The following is an 18300-nucleotide window of genomic DNA, read 5'->3' on the forward strand; positions in this document are numbered from 1 at the left end:
TTGGATGTAGCAGTGGGGTATTAAGCAGCAGGCCGTGTTGTCAACAGTTTATACCTATCCACTAGTCACCTGACTGTGATTTGGGGCCAGGAGAAGAATATAAGAATGGCCATACTTTTGGCCTTCACAACATCCCCTGGCGACGAGTTCCACAGGTTGACTATGAGAGTGTCCCTTGCAAACTCCTTAGGTCAGGTCATTTGATATTAGCCTTTATCTTGTTCTGACAGGATAAAGCAAAAATAGTCCTGGGAAATACACCAATTAAGGGGGTCTTTCCAGCTGGAATAGAACTGGCGTAATATGTTGCCTCTATGTTAGTTCTCCCCGCAGTGTAGGAGCTATGCGGTGGCACTCATACTGTTCTCAGCTCCCGACAGTCCGTATGTAACACTTACCGACCTCAGAGTGGGCCTGGGCAGGCTGTCCAGATAGGTTGATTCAGCACATCCAGTGGCCGAGCTCCATGTGCAGATTAAAGCTGCCATCCCCTCTGGGACCACTGAGGCTGGATAGTGGTGCAAACACCATCTGTCTTTCCCAGGATTGGACCCATCCCTAGGGGGCAGAAGCCACCATTGATGCAAAGTGAAAACCAAGCCCAGATGTGAATGGCCACGGAGGGTTAGGCGTAATACACATGCTCACAACATTTTACTGGGGAATTAACAAAGTACAGTATGAGAAGCAAGTGCTGTTTCTCTTATGTGAAGCTGCAGCCAGAGGGACAGTTTCAGTCAGGGAGACCTGTTGATACAGGATCATGCAGGTTAATGCCTGGTTTTTACAAACTCCTGACTTTAGGAGTAAATCATTTCACTTCAGGATTCCAGCCCCTGAGAGCCTCCCCAGCCTGAGACGTTTGCTCTTTTGCTCTTCGTGATGATTTGCATGTACCGAGGAGGCTCTGCTATTGGCAAAGAGAAATCCCTAAAATACAAGGAAATCATGTATAATGAATATGAGCAGGAAAGATGCCTAGCACTCATAAACTCAGTGACATGTAACCTTTAAGGTATTTGTAGGGAATAATATTTCATAGGGCAGGGTCTTTGAATAAACTGCGTGGTTATTGTTTCTGGTCTTATAGATGACCCAAGAATGTGATGTTTTTACTGGCACTCAGTAAGACAGCTCTTGGCTGGTAGCTGTCCAAGAGTCCTGGCATGACTTCGGCATTCCTGCAGATTTGACACAATGATTTTAACCAAAATCCCACATGCTTGATATAATCACTCAATGCCTTTAGAAAGGGTTTTATACCTAATATGGACAAAAAAGGATTCTGCTGTTTTCAGAGATGTGACGTGTGGTGAGCAGGTTTGGATTCAGAAATACACTCATCTGTGTTCACTTAAGTGCAGCATTTTTTCATGGTCTTTATTATAACAGCACAAGCACCTGCTAACTGTCCCAGCGATTCTCAGATTTAAAAAACACAGCCGGACGTCCTCCAGCTTCTTCCGAATCAGCTCTGCATGGCATGTAAATGATAAACCCACTTTGTGGAAACAACTTGCATAATCCTCATAGTCTAATGACGAGACACTGACACTAAATGCCACCAACTTATTATGGTAAAAGAGGAGAGATCATTATTCACTTTGATTAAATATAAAAGTAAGCAAAAGCAAAAAAAGAAATTATGACATAGGGCTGATTCTTCCACTGTTTTCCATCTTACAGAGCTGGGCAAAGTGGGTGTAAAATGATACCAACTCAGAGTGTTGGTGTGTTACACCTGCTTTTCATTCATTTTGCACAGGCAGAAAGACTCCACAAGGTGCAGGGCAACAGAGAACTAGACCCACTGTCTGAGATCCTACTCAGAATTCTTTAATGGCAGGGCAAAGTAGTTTGGTAGCATGTCTGCAGTGGGTTGGTGCAGGGTGTTTGCAGTTCCTAGACAAGGAGAGACAGGAATTCCTGCAGTAATGTCAGCTCTGGGGCAGTCCCTGTGTTTTATCTCAATAGCACGTCATGCCAACTGATCCATTGAAAGGTGACTTTTGTTGAGTTCAGAGACTTCCTTTTGGTCATGGTTTTGTGCTCAATGGAAAAAGGAGAACGGGCTAGTATACCGTTCAAGGCATTTCCATCTGCAGGCCTGCTGTCCCTCTGCAGGGCAGTAGCAAATACAGGTGACTGTGGATGACATTCTGGTAGTCTGGGACCTGATCCAATGCCCTTTGCAGTGGGAGTCTTCCCACTAACATTAGTGGATTTTGGATCAGGTCTCTGATTTCCCATGGGTGGTGATTCAGGAAAACTCTTAAGCACATGCGTAAGTGTTTTCCTGAATAGGGATACATAAGCACAGCCATACTAGGTCAAACCAACGGTCCACCTAGCCCAGTATCCTGTCTTCCGACAGTGACCAGTGCCAGACGCTTCGGAGGGAATGACTAGAACGGGGCAATTTCAAGTGATCCATACCCTGTAGTCCAGTCCCAACTTCTGGCAGTTAGAGGTTAGGGACACTTGGAGCATGGAGTTGCATCCTGAGCATCTTGGCTAATAGCCATTGATTGGCCTTTCCTCTAATAACTTATAGAATTCTTTTTTGAACTCAGTTATATTTTTGGTCTTCATAACATCCCCTGGCAATGAGTTCCACAGATTGACTGTATATGTTTGTTTTAAATCTTCTGCCTATTAATTTAATTGGATAACCCATGATTCTTGTGTTATATAAAGGGGTAAATAACTTTTCTATTCACTTTCTCTATACTAACCATGATTTTATAGTCCTCTGTGATATTCCCCCTTAGTTGTCTCTTTTCTAAGCTGAACAGTGCCAGCCTTTTTAATATCTCCTTGTATGGAAGCTGTTATGTCCCCCCCCACCCTCTTAGTGCCTTTTCCAATTCTAATATATCTTTTTTGAGATGGAGTGACCAGAACTGCACTCAATGTTCAAGGTGTGGGCGTAACATGGATTAATATAGTGACATTATATTTTCTGTCTTATTATCTATCCCTTTCCTAATGGTTCCTAACATTCTATTAGCTTTTTTGCCTGCTGTTGCACACTGTTTTCAGAGAACTATCCACGATAACTCCAAAATCTCTTTGTTGAGTGGTAACGGCTAATTTAGACTCAATCATTTTGTATGTATAGTTGGGCTTATTTTTTCCGATGTGCATTACTTTAAACTAATTGACACTGAATTTCATCTGTCGTGTTGTAGCCCAGTCACCCAGTTTAGTAAGATCCTGTTCCTGAATCTGGACCATAAGTACTCAGTAGATCTGCCCAACATCCATTGTCCATGAAGAATGGTCCTCAACATTTTTCTGGGTGAAATTAAGGCTTCTGTGATTAGTACTATTTTATTGTACAGTGACAACAAATTTAACCTGGGGCGGGGGTGGGGTGGGGGGAGAGGGAAGAAATACAAAGCAAAAAAAGGGAAACTCCTGATTTCTTCTAATTTCTGCTGCCTTTCTGTTTGTCCCTGAAATCAGCAAAATATCTCTCTGTGTCGGTTTAATTGCTCAACCTCAAACTAGATGATAGCAGAACTGGAATTCGGCATGTTAAAAATGTAATGGAAAGCCACTGCACATGCCCTGTACATTGCAGCTGTTTGTTATTTAAATATTGACAGTGTGCTTGGCACAGTCTGAGGGACAAAGGAAGACTTGGTCTCTGTCCCAGGGAACTCACTCCCACTCAGATGGGATTTTCCAAAGTGCTCAGCACTAGCCTAACTCAGATTGGAGCCAGTGGTTTCAATGGGAGCAGAATTAGGCTGACTCCGAGCACCGGCCATTGGCTTCAGTGGGAACAGAGTTAGCTCAATGCTGAGTACTTGAGAATAGCTCACCCCTAAGAGTTAGATTTTGCCCGGTGAAGGATGCTTCTTTTTCTTCGCCTGTGCCATCAGACTGTTCTAGGGGCATTGCATCAGTCTTAAATACGACTCTTACCAATGCTCCTGCTGGGGTGATTCTACATTGCCCCCAGTGCAGAGCTGTGGCTAAATGCCACAATTCAGCACTATATGTGGAGGATACATTGTGTTCAGCTCAGTGGAGCCAATGGCAATTTACACTATTGGAGGATGAGGCCTATTACAAATACATCTCTAGTTGTCTTCAAGAGGGGAATGTACATCAAATTCTCTAGGTAGCTTTCATTTGTTCATTTGTTTTTGTGTGTCAAGCATAATTTTCACTTTTAACTGTTTATATTATTCAAATTTTGCACATTTTTTACATGTGCAAATAAGTAGCCCCCAACTAATGTGGAGGATCTAAATGAAAACCCTATTGGATTTAGGTCTTGCACATCTTTGTTTAGCTCTCTGATCGTACTAGTCTTGAGTTAAGCAGTCTTTGACCATTGTGATGTGATTGGGGAACAAAAATGACCATTAAACCTTCCCCTAGCCTTCCCATTCTCATCCTTTCCTGCAGGTACCCAGCCCCTGTGCAGCCCCACTCTTCCTACTGCCTCAGGAATAAAGGGGAGCAATTGCTGAGACACGAGTTACAGCCATCTGTAACTGTGCTGTATGGCTGCGAGTTGGAATGATATCGGAGAACAGCTCCGATGCGTTGTGATTTCCAAAGTGGATAAGCATTCTTGATGCCTTTTAGTTTCCTGCCTTATGGAAGGAATATAATGCTTTTTCAAGAGTAACTATTTTGGTGGAGAAATGGATAACAAAAGATTTAGCATAATAGCCAAGCCATTGTGCTATATAAGTGTATTTTCTTGTGGCTCAAAATTAAGAAGTAATTTCAGTCTCTCTTTCATTGTTATCAGCCAAGTGGAAAAGGTCCACGCCTACCTGAAGTATATTGTGTCATCAGCCGACTGGGTTGCTTTGACTTATTTTCCAAGGTAAGTTTCCTTTTCCCTTCCCCCCCATATTTCACTTAATTTGACTACTCACTGAGAAATGTCTATATTAATGAACTAAACACACAAAAATTTTTCATTTGATGGGCAGCAACAGTATTTTACCTTTAGACATTTCATTATTATTGGGTACATCAAAGCATGTCTTATTGCTTCTGTGTCTGAAGCAAATCTTGATTTGAAAAACATCTGGGTGTTCGTATGCATTGGCTGCCTGAGGCTTTTTTCCATTGTTTTCTAAAACTATTCTCTGCTGACCTGTAATTCTTGGCATGCATGTTTGAAATGATGGGCCAATACCACTTTTACGCCAGTACTCCCCCACTGGAGTAATGAGGTCAATAATCAAGATTATTCCATAAGTGGATTCTATTATAGTGGGATATTTCCATCACAAGAAGTTGTTAACAACAATAATAATCTAATTCAGGGGTAGGCAACCTATGGCACGCGTGCCGAAGGCGGCACACAAGCTGATTTTCAGTGGCACTCACACTGCCCGGATCCTGGCCACTGGTCCGGGGGACTCTGCATTTTAATTTAATTTTAAATGAAGCTTCTTAAATATTTTAAAAACCTTATTTACTTTATTTACAACAATAGTTTAGTTCTATATTATAGACTTTTAGAAAGAGACCTTCTAAAAACGTTAAAATGTATTACTGGCACACAAAACCTTAAATCAGAGTGAATAAATGAAGACTCGGCACAGCACTTCTGAAAGGTTGCTGATCCCTGATCTAATTAGAAGGAACAAATGTGACACCAAAGTTGCATCATACTTTGATCTGACTTACTTAAGGAATAAAGTTCCTAGTACAGAAGTTGCAAGACAATAAACAGCTTATTCAGGCTGATTAAACACTGAAGTAAGGCTGAGGCATTTGATAGTCAAAGCAGCTGACTCAGAGTGTGTTCCAGTACCATAAACATTCTTTTTACATTCAACAAAAGGATATTCAAATAAAACAAAGCAGTCAAAAATATTTTTCTTGCTTGATTAGAGTTTGAAATGTCCAGGCTGCTGCCAACATAGTGCCTCTAACATCCAAGGGCACGTCCTGTGCAACTAGCGAGCATTTAATTGTGATAGAGCCGTACCAACCAGGATTTTAGTGTGATTTGTGAGAGGACAATGACATTTCTGACTTTGAGTGAATACCTTTTCCCCCCCCTCTTATACAATTCCTGGTAGCATGTCACACAATTTAGACCTTTCAGCTCATATGTGAATATAGTGTTGAGTAAATGATATGTCTGTTTGCAAGGAACTTATCACTTTGGCAGTTAGACCTACGGGAGTTTTACAGAACTTAAGACCAAATTAATATTTATTTATTTATTTTATTTACTGAATAAAATTGGCTAGTTTTTGGTTGTGAGGTTAGGTTTTGGGTTTGATAAAATAATGACATTTTATGTAATTCACATGATCTGATCATACAGAATGTTATCTTCCATATAAGCATGTTTTGAGCTTCTCAGGATAAAACTTTGATTAACATGAATCAAGCTTTAAAAAATCAGATGAAAGTAGTTAATACCAGTCCTACTTATGACGTCATATAAAAGGTCAAACCAAAGGGTTGATCCAATAGCCTCTTGATATAACCAGTGTCTAACTAAAGATGATTGCAACTGATGCAGAAACACCATGCTGGAACGTGGTGAATAGAGGTAACAAAAAGATTGTGGAAGCTAATGATACAGAGATGTCATGACACTCTTCCTTCTCTTTGATGTTGCTATCTAACTTTGATGATGGCCTAGTTCTCTGAGGTTTTTTGGGGGGAAAAGATAAAGCAGATATTACAAAATTGAACATTACAATACCTTGCTGCCAGCACACTAGCCAAAAATATCAGTCAAGATGAAGACATGAAGTGTGCGCAGGTCCACAGAGTGGACAGTTTATGCCAGAAAATACCAGAGATGGGCCAGAATTGCAAAAATTCTGTTTGCACATTGATGCCCAAACCTTGCATTTGCTCATGTAAATGAGCATTTGATGCAAATTAGCTAGTCATATATGAAATTACCTGATTGACATATGCAAATAATTTCATTTATGTGAGCTTTCATATCATTTTAATGTGCTCACTTAGTGGCTGGCTGAAAAGTTTACCCCAAATGTCAGTTTCCTCCTTATCAGCCATATAGTTAAATTGTAGTAAGGGTCTGTTGTTTTTTTCTCACTTGTACTAGTTTTACACTGGTAAAGTTCCATTGGCTTCATTAGGAGTCAAGTATCAGAGGGGTAGCCATGTTAGTCTGGATCTGTAAAAGCAGCAAAGAGTCCTGTGGCACCTTATAGACTAACAGACGTATTGGAGCATGAGCTCTCGTGGGTGAATACCCACTTCGTCGGATGCATGGCACCCACGAAAGCTCATGCTCCAATACGTCTGTTAGTCTATAAGGTGCCACAGGACTCTTTGCTGCTTCAATAGGAGTGATTCCCAGGTGATTATGGAAAGGAAGAAGGTGAACACTGGTGACATTAGGGAGAAGTTCTTATTCCTGGTGTGGGTAGAACTCCCATTGAATTTGTAGGCCGGGCCCACTGTTAGGAAAGAGCTACTCACTTCTTCCTGCTAATGTGATCCCTGGGCCATTGTGTCTGGTTCACACAGAAATAACTAGTCTTAGTTGAAGATCACAGACTCAACTCCCACTAATGTGAGTTTGAATTGAAGGTATTCAGCACCTGGCAAGACGGAGTACTACAGCCCTGAATCAGCTCTTAAATGGGTGGGGGAGTCAATTTGTAGTACCAGTTTGTAGAACAGATTTGTTCCTGGTGCAGACTGAGATTCTTAAGAGACAGTGAGAACATCCCTTTTTCCTAGTTTGTAAAAGCGAAACCAAGGTGCCCAGATTGGTAAAACTAATGGGAAAGAGGAAAGTTATCATGAAGGTACACTTAAGCATAAGTAGACAAAACAGGAAACTGCAGCCTTCATATAAAAACGTGATGGGAGAGACTACTGAGATATTAAATCTTGTACATTACTTAGCTGAGAAGCAGAAAAAGCCCTTTGTTTTTGATTATCTTCATTATTTTAATTCCCTTTGGAGCCTTCTTTGTGCACTGAGGCGATATCTATTTAAAGACAGATTTGAGAACCACAGATTTCCTCACTTCCAAACTCAGCCAGTGCATGCAGTCATGCAGATGTTTTTGTCCCATTTTTAGACTCAGGACATGTCTTTGTCCAAACTTTCTTCATTTTAAAAATATATTATTTGTATTGTGCTGACAGTCAGGGTCAGTGCCCCACTAAACTAGGCATTGTCCAAACCCATAACATGACACAGTCGCTCCCCCCAACAGCTTTCAATTGACTGTACCTAATTTAATTTATATTTAGCATATAATGCCAACAATGTAAAGAATCACTTAGCACCTACAAAAGGAGACCAGTGTTGGCAGCAGCACAAAGGCTTGCCTAGGAGATAGTACAGCTGGGTCTACACTAAAAAGTTAAGTTGACCCAGGAATGTTGTTCAGGGATGTGAAAAATCCACGCTTCTGAACAACGTAGTTAAGGCAACCTAACCCCTAGTGTAGACAGTGCTAAGTCAGCAGACAAATTCTTCCATCACCTTGTTACCATCTTTCAGGGAGGTAGATTAACTACAGCAATGGGAGAACATCTCCCATTGCTGTAGTGAGTGTCTACACAGAAGGTCTACAGCTGTGCCGCTCTAGCGGTTTAAGTGTAGATGTAGCCAAGGGAACAGAAGGAATAGTAGTACATCAATACTACTTAGCCACTGGGCTGGCCTTCAGTAAGGAGCTTCTCTAATCTGGTGTGAGCGGTTGTCACCCAAGCAAGTTACCTTCAGAATGAAATTAATATAAACTTTTATGATCAGCCCCCACTCTCATTGACTTCAATGGGAGCTGCAAGTACTTGTTAGATGCGCACCATTAGTGTTGCAGAGAGGGCGGGGAGCCAATGCTCCAATTAGTGCCTTTGTTGGCTTTTGGGGTCATTTAGCTATTATTGTAACTCTCCAGCTCATAGTTAAGTATCTTTTCACATTCTGTTTCAATGGAAAGCATTTCCAACAGCAACAACGGAAAGTGCCTGGCTTTGACAGACTAACTATTGCGTGGCCCATTGCTCATGAGTAGTGGTTAAAAGATCAGTCTTCCAGGTCAAACCACTAACTGCTTTAAAGCTTGCTTTCCCCTCTTCTTTAGGTTTATCAGCATCTATTTATCTATTTAATATGGGAAAACTTTGCTGTGGTCTAATTTATGTCGGCCTGTGTGAATAAAATGGGAAGAAGAAGAAAAAAACAATGCTCTGAATCTATCTGAGTTCCATCTGTTCAGTATACAGCTAAATTGTCTATTCTGTGTCATGGCAAATGGAAAATGACATTAGTGCAGACATCCAATGTAAAGAGTAGGGCACGCTTCACAAAACCCACTCGGGATCAGCTCTGTTTTGAACATAGGGATTGTGAAGCGATCACTCTCTCCTCATTTCAGAATCTGAAGCAGGAAACGCTGTACGCCCAATCTGAATATGTTAAACTGAGGTCCTGCAGTCACAGAATCCCATTTCACTTTTCCTAAGAGCACAGATGTCAACCCTGATGTCCTGGCCAAAGTCCAATTCTACCAATCACATTTTGCCTCTATGAAGTCTCCCTACAGTTACCAGTGGATAAGTTATTCCTTCCTTACCTTTCTAAAAAATGCTTTGAAGTGTGGCTGGCGCAGAATACCTTCTGTGCTCCATCCCAGAGGTGGCTGCATTTTATCAATAGATGAAATGATCTCGATCTTGATCTCGATCTCTCTACATATTCAGCCTTCAGTTACACTCATGCAACCCCTGTGATTCTGCTGTGACATTAATGGTATTGAACACGTGCACATAAGGGGAGAATTAGGCATGTAGTCTGGTACATGTTGGGGACAGAAGATGCTTTAGAATGTATGTTGTTGTTGTTCTGATATGTTCTCTCTTTCACATTGGACTGTGATGAATCAGATCCTGGATGAGGTTGAAAGGAGAAGGGGCATCTCTGCTGCCCTGGTTTATCCATTTATGAGGAGTCTGATGGAGTCTCCTTTTCCTGCACCTGGAAAGACAATCAAAGTCAAGACTTTTCTGCCTGGAGCTGGAAATGAGGTAAAAGGCTACTGCAAACCTTAAACCCAAAACCTAATACCCCTACTCCACAAATAATAAAAAGAAACCAAAGAAAGAAAGATGAAGATGGGGGAACCATGAAATTTCGTGGGAGGGTTCTGGAAAACAGCAGCATAATTGCCATTAACAATAATTCCCTTTGATTATTATAAACCAGTTTTATGAAGAGGTAGATATTTTAATATGTTTGTTAGTTCTCTGGAAGTTTAATAATAAAAAAATATAAAAATATTCCAACATACTCCAAGTTCTTGTGTATTTTACAGAAGAGCTATGATGTGGCTGAACTTTACTGCAGTGTTAGCAAGCTAGAAGTCATCCAGAAGGTGTTTTCCATTATGACTGTATTCCACCAGATCAGGAACTTAGAAGTTATTACGACCGTCGTTGTTCAGAGATATGGAATTGGCTAAAGAATTTACCAGCAGCATTTGATGACAGTTTTAAACATCATTGTTTTGAAATAAATAGTCATTTACCTGACCATCAAAGCAATGGCCTATATTTGGAACAGCAGACTTTATAAAACATCTTATGGATTTTTAAAGTGTGTGTGAGTGTGTGTATTTGTTACAGAAACCCAGTTAAAAATGCAAGATGTAAAAGTCCAATAGAAACCTAGTATTGTACATTATGTGGGCTACTAGAGAATATCAATGTTAGTATGTTGGCTAAAAAGTCATTTTTAATTAGAGGGTTTGCCTATTTGGTGCATCAAATTCTGCTGTGTACTCCTGGTGTATCCATAATAACTCCACTCATTTATTTGGATGGACTAACTGTAGAATTATGGAGAATAGAATTTGTCTGAATGAATGGCATAGAAAAAAGAAGGTGATTTTCTTCTTAGAGTTCTATTTTACTGTCAAGTTCTCTGCCTATTTTTAAATCGGATCACATTTTCTAGTGACCTAAAGCCAGTAACTTCAGTGGTGTTACAGTTTGCACCATAATGTCTTTTGGGCTGAAACAAAAAGGGGTTCCTTGTAAAAGTGCCCTGTAAGGCACATTTAAAGTCTTCAATCCTCATACTGTGGAAAGCATAAGGAATTCTGAAGGGCTGACTTTAGGAATAAAGGGAAGATTTCATGGTGCTTTCTAGATGCTAATGTATATGATAACTGGCTCTGTAGTCCTGCCCCATTTAGCTCATGCACCAGATCCCTTCCATGCAAAAATATTGATAATGCTAACCTTAATACATGGAAACAAACAAGTACAGTAAAGCAGGCAGCAGATCAAAAAGACTTTAATTAGGCTCAGCTTTGTTCTCAGTTACACAAGTGCAATCCCATTGATTTAGGTGAAATTGCACTGGCTTACTTGAGAACAGAATTTGGTCCTTCCACTGTAACGCTTCTGGCATAGATGCAAACAGCAACTAACTGGGAAACAAACCTTGTATTCTTGCATGAAGAGCAGATAGAAGCAGAAGACTTCACCAAGCACAGAAAATGTCTGTGGTGTTTATAAAAACTGTTGTGACTTGCAATGCATCCCATAGCAAGATTACAGTGTTGGAAACCAAGGGCTTATCTACACTGGCACTTTACAGCGCTGCAACTTTCTCACTCAGGGAAAACACACCCCTGAGTGCAGCAAGTTTCAGTGCTGTAAAGCACCAGTGTAGAGAGTGCATCCGTGCTAGGAGCTGTGCTCCCAGCACTGGGAGCCACTCCCCTCATAGAGGTGGTTTTTTTAGAGTGCTGGGAGTGCTCTCTCCCAGCGCTCTGTCGCGACTACAGCGCGCTGCCGCAGCAATGCTTTAACACTGCCAGTGTAGACTAGCCCTTAGTAACTAGTTCCCAGTGATTTGGCACATTAACATGACTTAACAAGCCTTCAGTCACCATGCTGAGAAATGTTTTAACTCTTAGTACTGGTCACCTTTATGAAACGTAAAGCAATGGGATCTAGCATTTACCCCACTGGTAGTATCAGTCAGGAAAACACAATCACTCAACAGTGGTATTTTTGCAGCAGTGGTAGGGTGGTGGATAGGTGGTGTTCCAGTGGGAGAATATTTGTTTGCATATTTTGTGTTTCTTAAAAAAATCTAATCACAAAATGTGACTCTGCACAATATGGATGCGACAGTGATTTTCTTCTGACTGTTCCTAGGGTGACCAGACAGCAAGTGTGAAAAATCGGGACAGGGTATGGGGGGTAATAGGAGCCTATATAAGAAAAAGACCCAAAAATCGGGACTGTCCCTATAAAATCGGGACATCTGGTCACCTTAACTGTTCCTGTCCTGTCCCTGAGCACAACGGCATCACAAAAGAACTGGTATCAATCCATTTTGTTTCCACTCTCCTGCACTCTGCTGCTAACTGCAATGTTGTTTTGGAGCAATTTCACAAGGGCTAATTCAGTTTTAAACGAATACCATAATGTTAATAGAATCTGGAACTGTAGGTATGAAAGCATAAAAATACCAATACATTGGCGGTGGCTTTAGGACACATAGGAGGATGGATAGTATAAGAGATGATTATGGTCCTGGGCATGTGTTCTCTGAGATTTCAACTAGGCCTTAATCTGACAAAAAATAATACCTATATTATGTAGAGTATAAGGAGTGGGGTCTTTTTTGGTAAAGTCTGGTCATATGCAATATTTTGCAGCTGTCCATTTCCAATGAGTTTACCCTAGTTCCTCCAAATGTCAGTAGGTCATCAGCTGCTGCCCTGCCCTTCTATCTCTTTCTCTCCCTCCTTTGCACTCTTCTATGTGTTTTTACCCTTCTCTGTTTTTCTATCGACCATCTTTGAAGTCCCAGCCTAAACCTGGCTCACACAGGGCTGGATGTTAAAGGGATCATGCAATTCCAGAGGTTAAAATCTTAGATGAAGAAATCAACCTAATAAATCTGAGGAAAGGGGCTCAGATGCGAGGGGATGGGTGCAGCATGGAAACGAGACAGAGTGGAACTTGTCAGATGTTGCCATTCAAGCCATGATCCTCACTCCCCAGAAACAGTTACAGGTTCCGGTTTTTGCTGTATGCTGCTGACACAGTCGAGCTGCCCATTTTCAAAGTGGATGTTTATAAAGCAGGACTATTTCATCCTAGCAAATGAGGGCTGATTTAATGCACAAAGAGTTTCTTTTTGGGAAGCAGATAAGATTTGCAAGCATAACCTGGTGAGGAGGTGTGCAATAGAATGCTGCTCTGGAGCATGCATCTCCTTTTAGTCTCTCTGCAAAGGAGAGAGTGAGAGTGAAAGTCCCCTATCTCCTCAGCACAGGGAATGAGGCAGTTAGCGCCATGTGGCTTGTGCATGGGTGAAAGGCATCTGAAGAGCTAGTGAAGCCTGACCAGTTAAACTAACTTACATTTCTTTGAATGCATTCAGGTGATAGAGCTTCGGCGTCCAATGGACTCACGTCTGGAACACGTGGACTTTGAATGTCTATTCAAGTGCCTCAGTGTACGACAGATCATCAGGATCTTTGCTTCCCTTCTGCTGGAGCGACGTGTGATCTTCATAGCAGATAAGCTCAAGTAAGTGGCAAAGGAACTTTAACTATAACATATTGTTGGAGCCAGCATTGTCTAATGATACAAAGGGCATTCAGAGATGGAGAAGGGGATTGCTGGAAGTCAAGATTCTCCCTCCACAGACATGAGATGAGCCACTAAAATAACTCCTGCTGATTCTAGTGAAAATTATTTGTAGCTTGCAGTTGGCGAATAGAACCAGCTCTGTCACTAGCAGCAAGACACTTAACATGTCTCTGTCTCAGTTTTCCCATCTGTAAAATGGGGATAAAAACATTTACCTATCCCTGAACAATCTCTGCAATCATAAGAGCACAGTCCTGCCCTTGTGCTTGGCTCAAGCAGGGGGGAAGGCCCTAATTAAACAACACTTTGCACTTACATAGTTATTTTTCATCCCTAGCTCTCCAAGCTCTTTACAAAGATTGGTAACATCATCATTTTACAATGGAGAAACTGAGGCACAGTGTCAATTGAAGCTCAAATTTTCATGCATTCACTAAGTTTGAGTACCCAGCTTGAGACCTGTCAGGCCTGATTTCCAGATATAATGAGCACAGGCACCTGCAGTTAATGGGAGCTCTGAATATCAGGCCTTAGTAACCTTAAGAGGAGTTCCAGAAATTGAGGCACCCAAAATCAGCAGACATTTGCCAAAAGTTACAGAATGAGTCAGAAGCAGTTAGGATAGAAGCTAGGTCTCCTGTCTCCCAGCGTCCATGCATAGTCACTAGGCCAGAAGTGAGCTCAGCTGTATATTCTGTCATGGCTAGGCATACAGAACTTCCATTAGGTTAGTGCTGCGAGATTGGATGTTTCTTAAAGATATACTCTGACTCTCATACACTTAGGGATATATCAGACTGCCTTACCAGTAGATTAACAAGTAGTTACAGTTACACCTGGATTTTTAACACCTGGGTTAGTTGAGGACTAATTTAGTGGTGTAAGCATGAGCCTTAAATTACCTAGATTATTTGAAAACAAAGATTCAAATTCCATTGAGATCAATTTATCTGTTCCTTCTTGTGTAAAGTGTCACCCCATTTACGGTCTCAAGAGACCTTTCAAAGGAGATTGTTAAAAACAATGTCTTGTCATTTGGACATTACAAATCTATGGCACTTATTTGTATGTGAAGAGGTTTGCCACAATCTCCTGAGCCAAAATTTTCCTTCTCTATGTTGTGCACTGGTAATCTGTTGGGCTGCTACCCTCCACCCCAGAGGTAGGTGCATTTCAGCAATGATCTTTGCACATAATTTATGGAGTACTTTTGGAATGAAAGGATCTATAGAAATGTAAAAAAAAAATTTAAAAAATGTATTACTTTGCTATATTTTACCCCACAACGAGAATGTTTGTGTCATTCCCCGCCACATTGGAATTTAAGGAGCATAGTCACATAATAGCAAAGATGCTTAGATTAGAAAAATACCCCAGTATAGCTAAAACTTTAATAATAGTGACAATACTTTTCACTTAGCACCTTCAAAGCATTGTACAAACATTAGTTGAGTTTCATAAAAATGCAGTGAGGCAGATAAATATTGTTAGCCCCATTTTACAGAGGAGGGAAGTGAGGTCCGGAGAGATTGAATGACTTGTTCAAGGCCATAAAGAAAGTCTCTGATAGCACTAGGATTTGAACTCCAGTGTTCCTTGCTCCCAGAAGGGTGCAACAGGCCATGCTGCCTCTTATACTGTCACTAGGTGCCCTATGTCTGTCTTTCTGTTGACTCAGGTACATGTACAGTTCATAGAACCAGAAGGTTAATATTGCCCCTAGCAGCTGGTTGAGATATTTTCCCCAGGTGCCCATACAAACTCTGAATCCATTTCCTTGCAGAGGCTTTGCTTAAGGTTCAACTGTACCATTTGGGCACAGTCCATGAGTGGTGCTTCCTGCTACACCTCTTCAGGGGCATATCTTGCACCTGTCCTACCTCCTCCCTGCCTCCTTTGGGGCATTCGCTCCCCCAAGGTGATAGGGAGGGAGCAGTCCCTGTGCTCCCCAAGTTCAGGGATGGCAATTGGGCATGGCTCTTACATAGGCCATGCAAGACAGAGGGGATGTCTTGTACCTCCCTCCCCCATTGTCTCCCACTGGAATAAGGCCCAATCCAGCCTTTTGTTAGATGCAAATGTGATCAATGCCAACACATGTAAACACTTTAAGCGAGATATGTTCAACCATAGCATGCTAAATAATAAACAATGGCAAATAAAAATAAAGCCCTCCATTTATTACACTCAGGAACATCCAGAATCCCTTAAAAGGACCTAAAGGAATGTACGGGTGGTTGAAAAGACAGATGGATCTAGCCAAACAAACTCTGCTAAGTGCTTTATCAGCCCTGTCCTTCTCTGAATGATCGCCAGGAATAATAGCTGCACTTAGTGGTCGCCAGTATATATAATAGCAAAAATACTTTGCATAGTAAAAGGTTTACAACCTTAGGGGGATAATTTCTTAAAGCTGTGGACCCTTTTCAGGTTATAACATGTCTTCCTTAGCAGTATGTCTTGCTGTCTAAAACAACATGAAGATTTTATTAGATCACTCATCCCGTCGGTAACCCTTAGTCTGAATGACCTTTCAGAATGATTTAATTTCATGTAAACCCATGGTGAAGATTGTTCCGCTAATCCAGGGTTTCTCCATTCTTTTCAAAGGCTGTCAGTCGCATCATTGATATCAGTGGCAGGTGGCTTTCAAAATGTATTTTATGTTCCTTCTGGATGTTTCTCTAGACTGGCCTAACAAATGTGGCAAAATACCTCTGCATACTACCTAGGGGGACAGACACATTGAAGTCTCCTCGGAGGGAGCCAGTGGCAGCTTGGCATGGAAGACATCCATGCTGTCAGTGCTGGCGTAGCTAAGGACTGGGTGGAGCAGCCAGATTTTGCAGGATTGCAAGAGAGCTATGGGTTTAGCCTGGAGTTTCCAATGGAAGCTCAGCCTCCTTGCATGTTATGGCTGTTACATGAAGGCCCCCTCAATCCCATCAGCCTCAGAACACAGAGGGGAAAAGAGAGCCCTGCCTTACAGAGGTTTTCACTGGACAAAAAGCTGCTGTGTTTCCTTTTGGCATATTCAGGGGTGAAAGTGGACCGGTACCGCGTACTGGTAAGAAGCTGGTACTGGCCCTTATGCAGCCGACGAGAAAGCGCTGCCGAGGCAAAAGACCCTCCTTAAATGTCACTGCCCCTTCCTCTTCTCCCCTCCCATCGTCAGCTGTGCAGTGGGGGGGGGGAGGAGCAGCTGCCCTGGGGGCTGGTGATTTAAAAGGGCCCACCACTACCGCGGCAGTGGCCAGAGCCCCGGGCCCATTTAAATTGCTGCCGGAGCCCTGGGTGGTGCGGGCCAGGCAGTGCAGCCTGGGGGAGGCTGACCCGGCCCCTCCCCTTCCACGCAAGGCCCCGCCCCTTCTGGGGCCCTGGAACCAGGCCCCTGTACCGGTAAGAATTTAATATTACTTTCACCCTGGGCATATTTCATGCAGAACTGGGAGGACATGGCCAAACAGAAATTAGAAGTGAAAAAGACCCTCTCAATGTTTGGATTTATATTTACCTCTGTCCCACACAAGCCTAGCAGTAACTCTGTCTATGTAAATTACTGGTCAAAATGCAGTCCACGCTCCCGGTTCTGTTATGGATTGTTGGTTTTGTTATATACCTCATTTTGGGTTTTGGCATATATTAGAGTTATAGAGTTTAAGGCCAGAGCAGACCACCAGGTTATCTAGACTGACCTCCTGTCCATTACAGCTCATTAAACATCCCCTAGCACCTGCTCACTAAGCCAAAGTGTTACAGCCCTTGGGAAACTAAACTATTGTATGCCACAGGCAGAAAACAGAAGGGATCGAGGTGCACCAATGCCCAAGGGCCTTGCAATGATAGGTGATTTATTGAGTGACATATATCCAGATAACCGTAGCAAGCAGGGGCGGCTCCAGGCACCAGCGCAGCAAGCGCATGCCTGGGGCAGCAAGCCAGGTGTGTGTGTGGGGGGGGAGTGGCGTGCCGGTTGCCATGAGGGCGGCAGTCAGGCTGCCTTCGGCGGTGTGTCTGTGGGAGGTCCACCGGTCCCGCAGCTTCGGTGGCAATTGAGCGGTGGGTACGCCGAAGGCACAGGACTGGCAGACCTCCCGCAGGCATGCCGCCAAATCCACGTTACCAGCGGACCTCCCACAGGCGTGCCGCCAAAAGCCGCTTGACTGCCGTGCTTGGGGCGGCAAAATACATAGAGCTACCCCTGCTAGCAAGTGACCGGCTCCCCATGCTGCAGAGGAAGGCCAGTATCACTCATCTGGATCATGAAGACCTAAGAATTTGGATGGCTGCCACATTAATGAGGATGGACAGATCCATTGACTGTTGTTGATTGCTGGGGGAATTGATGCCCTCACAGCTGTGCCACTCCACCCATTACAAAGCAAAGATTTTCCCTGTTACTTTATTTTGTGTTACTTCTAAGTACTCAAAAAATGAGCCAGATGTAGCGTGGATAAGACCTTGGACTGAGAGTCAGGGGACCTGCGTTTAATTCCTGGCTCTGCCACAAGCCTGCTTTGTAACCTTATTTGAGTAACATCACCTCTCTGTTTTCCCTGCCACTCTGTGTCTGTCTTGTCTATTTAGATTGTAAGCTCTCTGGGGCAGGGACAGACTCTTACTAGCACAATGGGCTCTGGTCTCGCTTGGGGCCTCTAGGCTCTATGTAATATAAATAATAATGAG

General features: G+C 42.5%; 1 protein-coding gene across 14 annotated transcripts in view; it reads left to right on the forward strand.

Moving 5' to 3' along the window:
• The window catches only part of DENND2B (DENN domain containing 2B), a 307999-nt gene that overhangs the window by 241753 nt on the left and 47946 nt on the right, over window positions 1-18300 (forward strand). For all 14 annotated transcript variants that reach the window (XM_039538757.1, XM_039538759.1, XM_039538756.1 and 11 more), the window contains 3 exons: window positions 4775-4852; window positions 9883-10023; window positions 13403-13551. In XM_039538757.1, coding sequence (XP_039394691.1) covers window positions 4775-4852; window positions 9883-10023; window positions 13403-13551 — 368 coding nt within the window. The remainder of the gene's footprint in view (window positions 1-4774; window positions 4853-9882; window positions 10024-13402; window positions 13552-18300) is intronic.

This window comes from Mauremys reevesii, linkage group 4 (assembly GCF_016161935.1).
Source record: "Mauremys reevesii isolate NIE-2019 linkage group 4, ASM1616193v1, whole genome shotgun sequence".
Lineage (NCBI taxonomy): Eukaryota > Metazoa > Chordata > Testudines > Geoemydidae > Mauremys > Mauremys reevesii.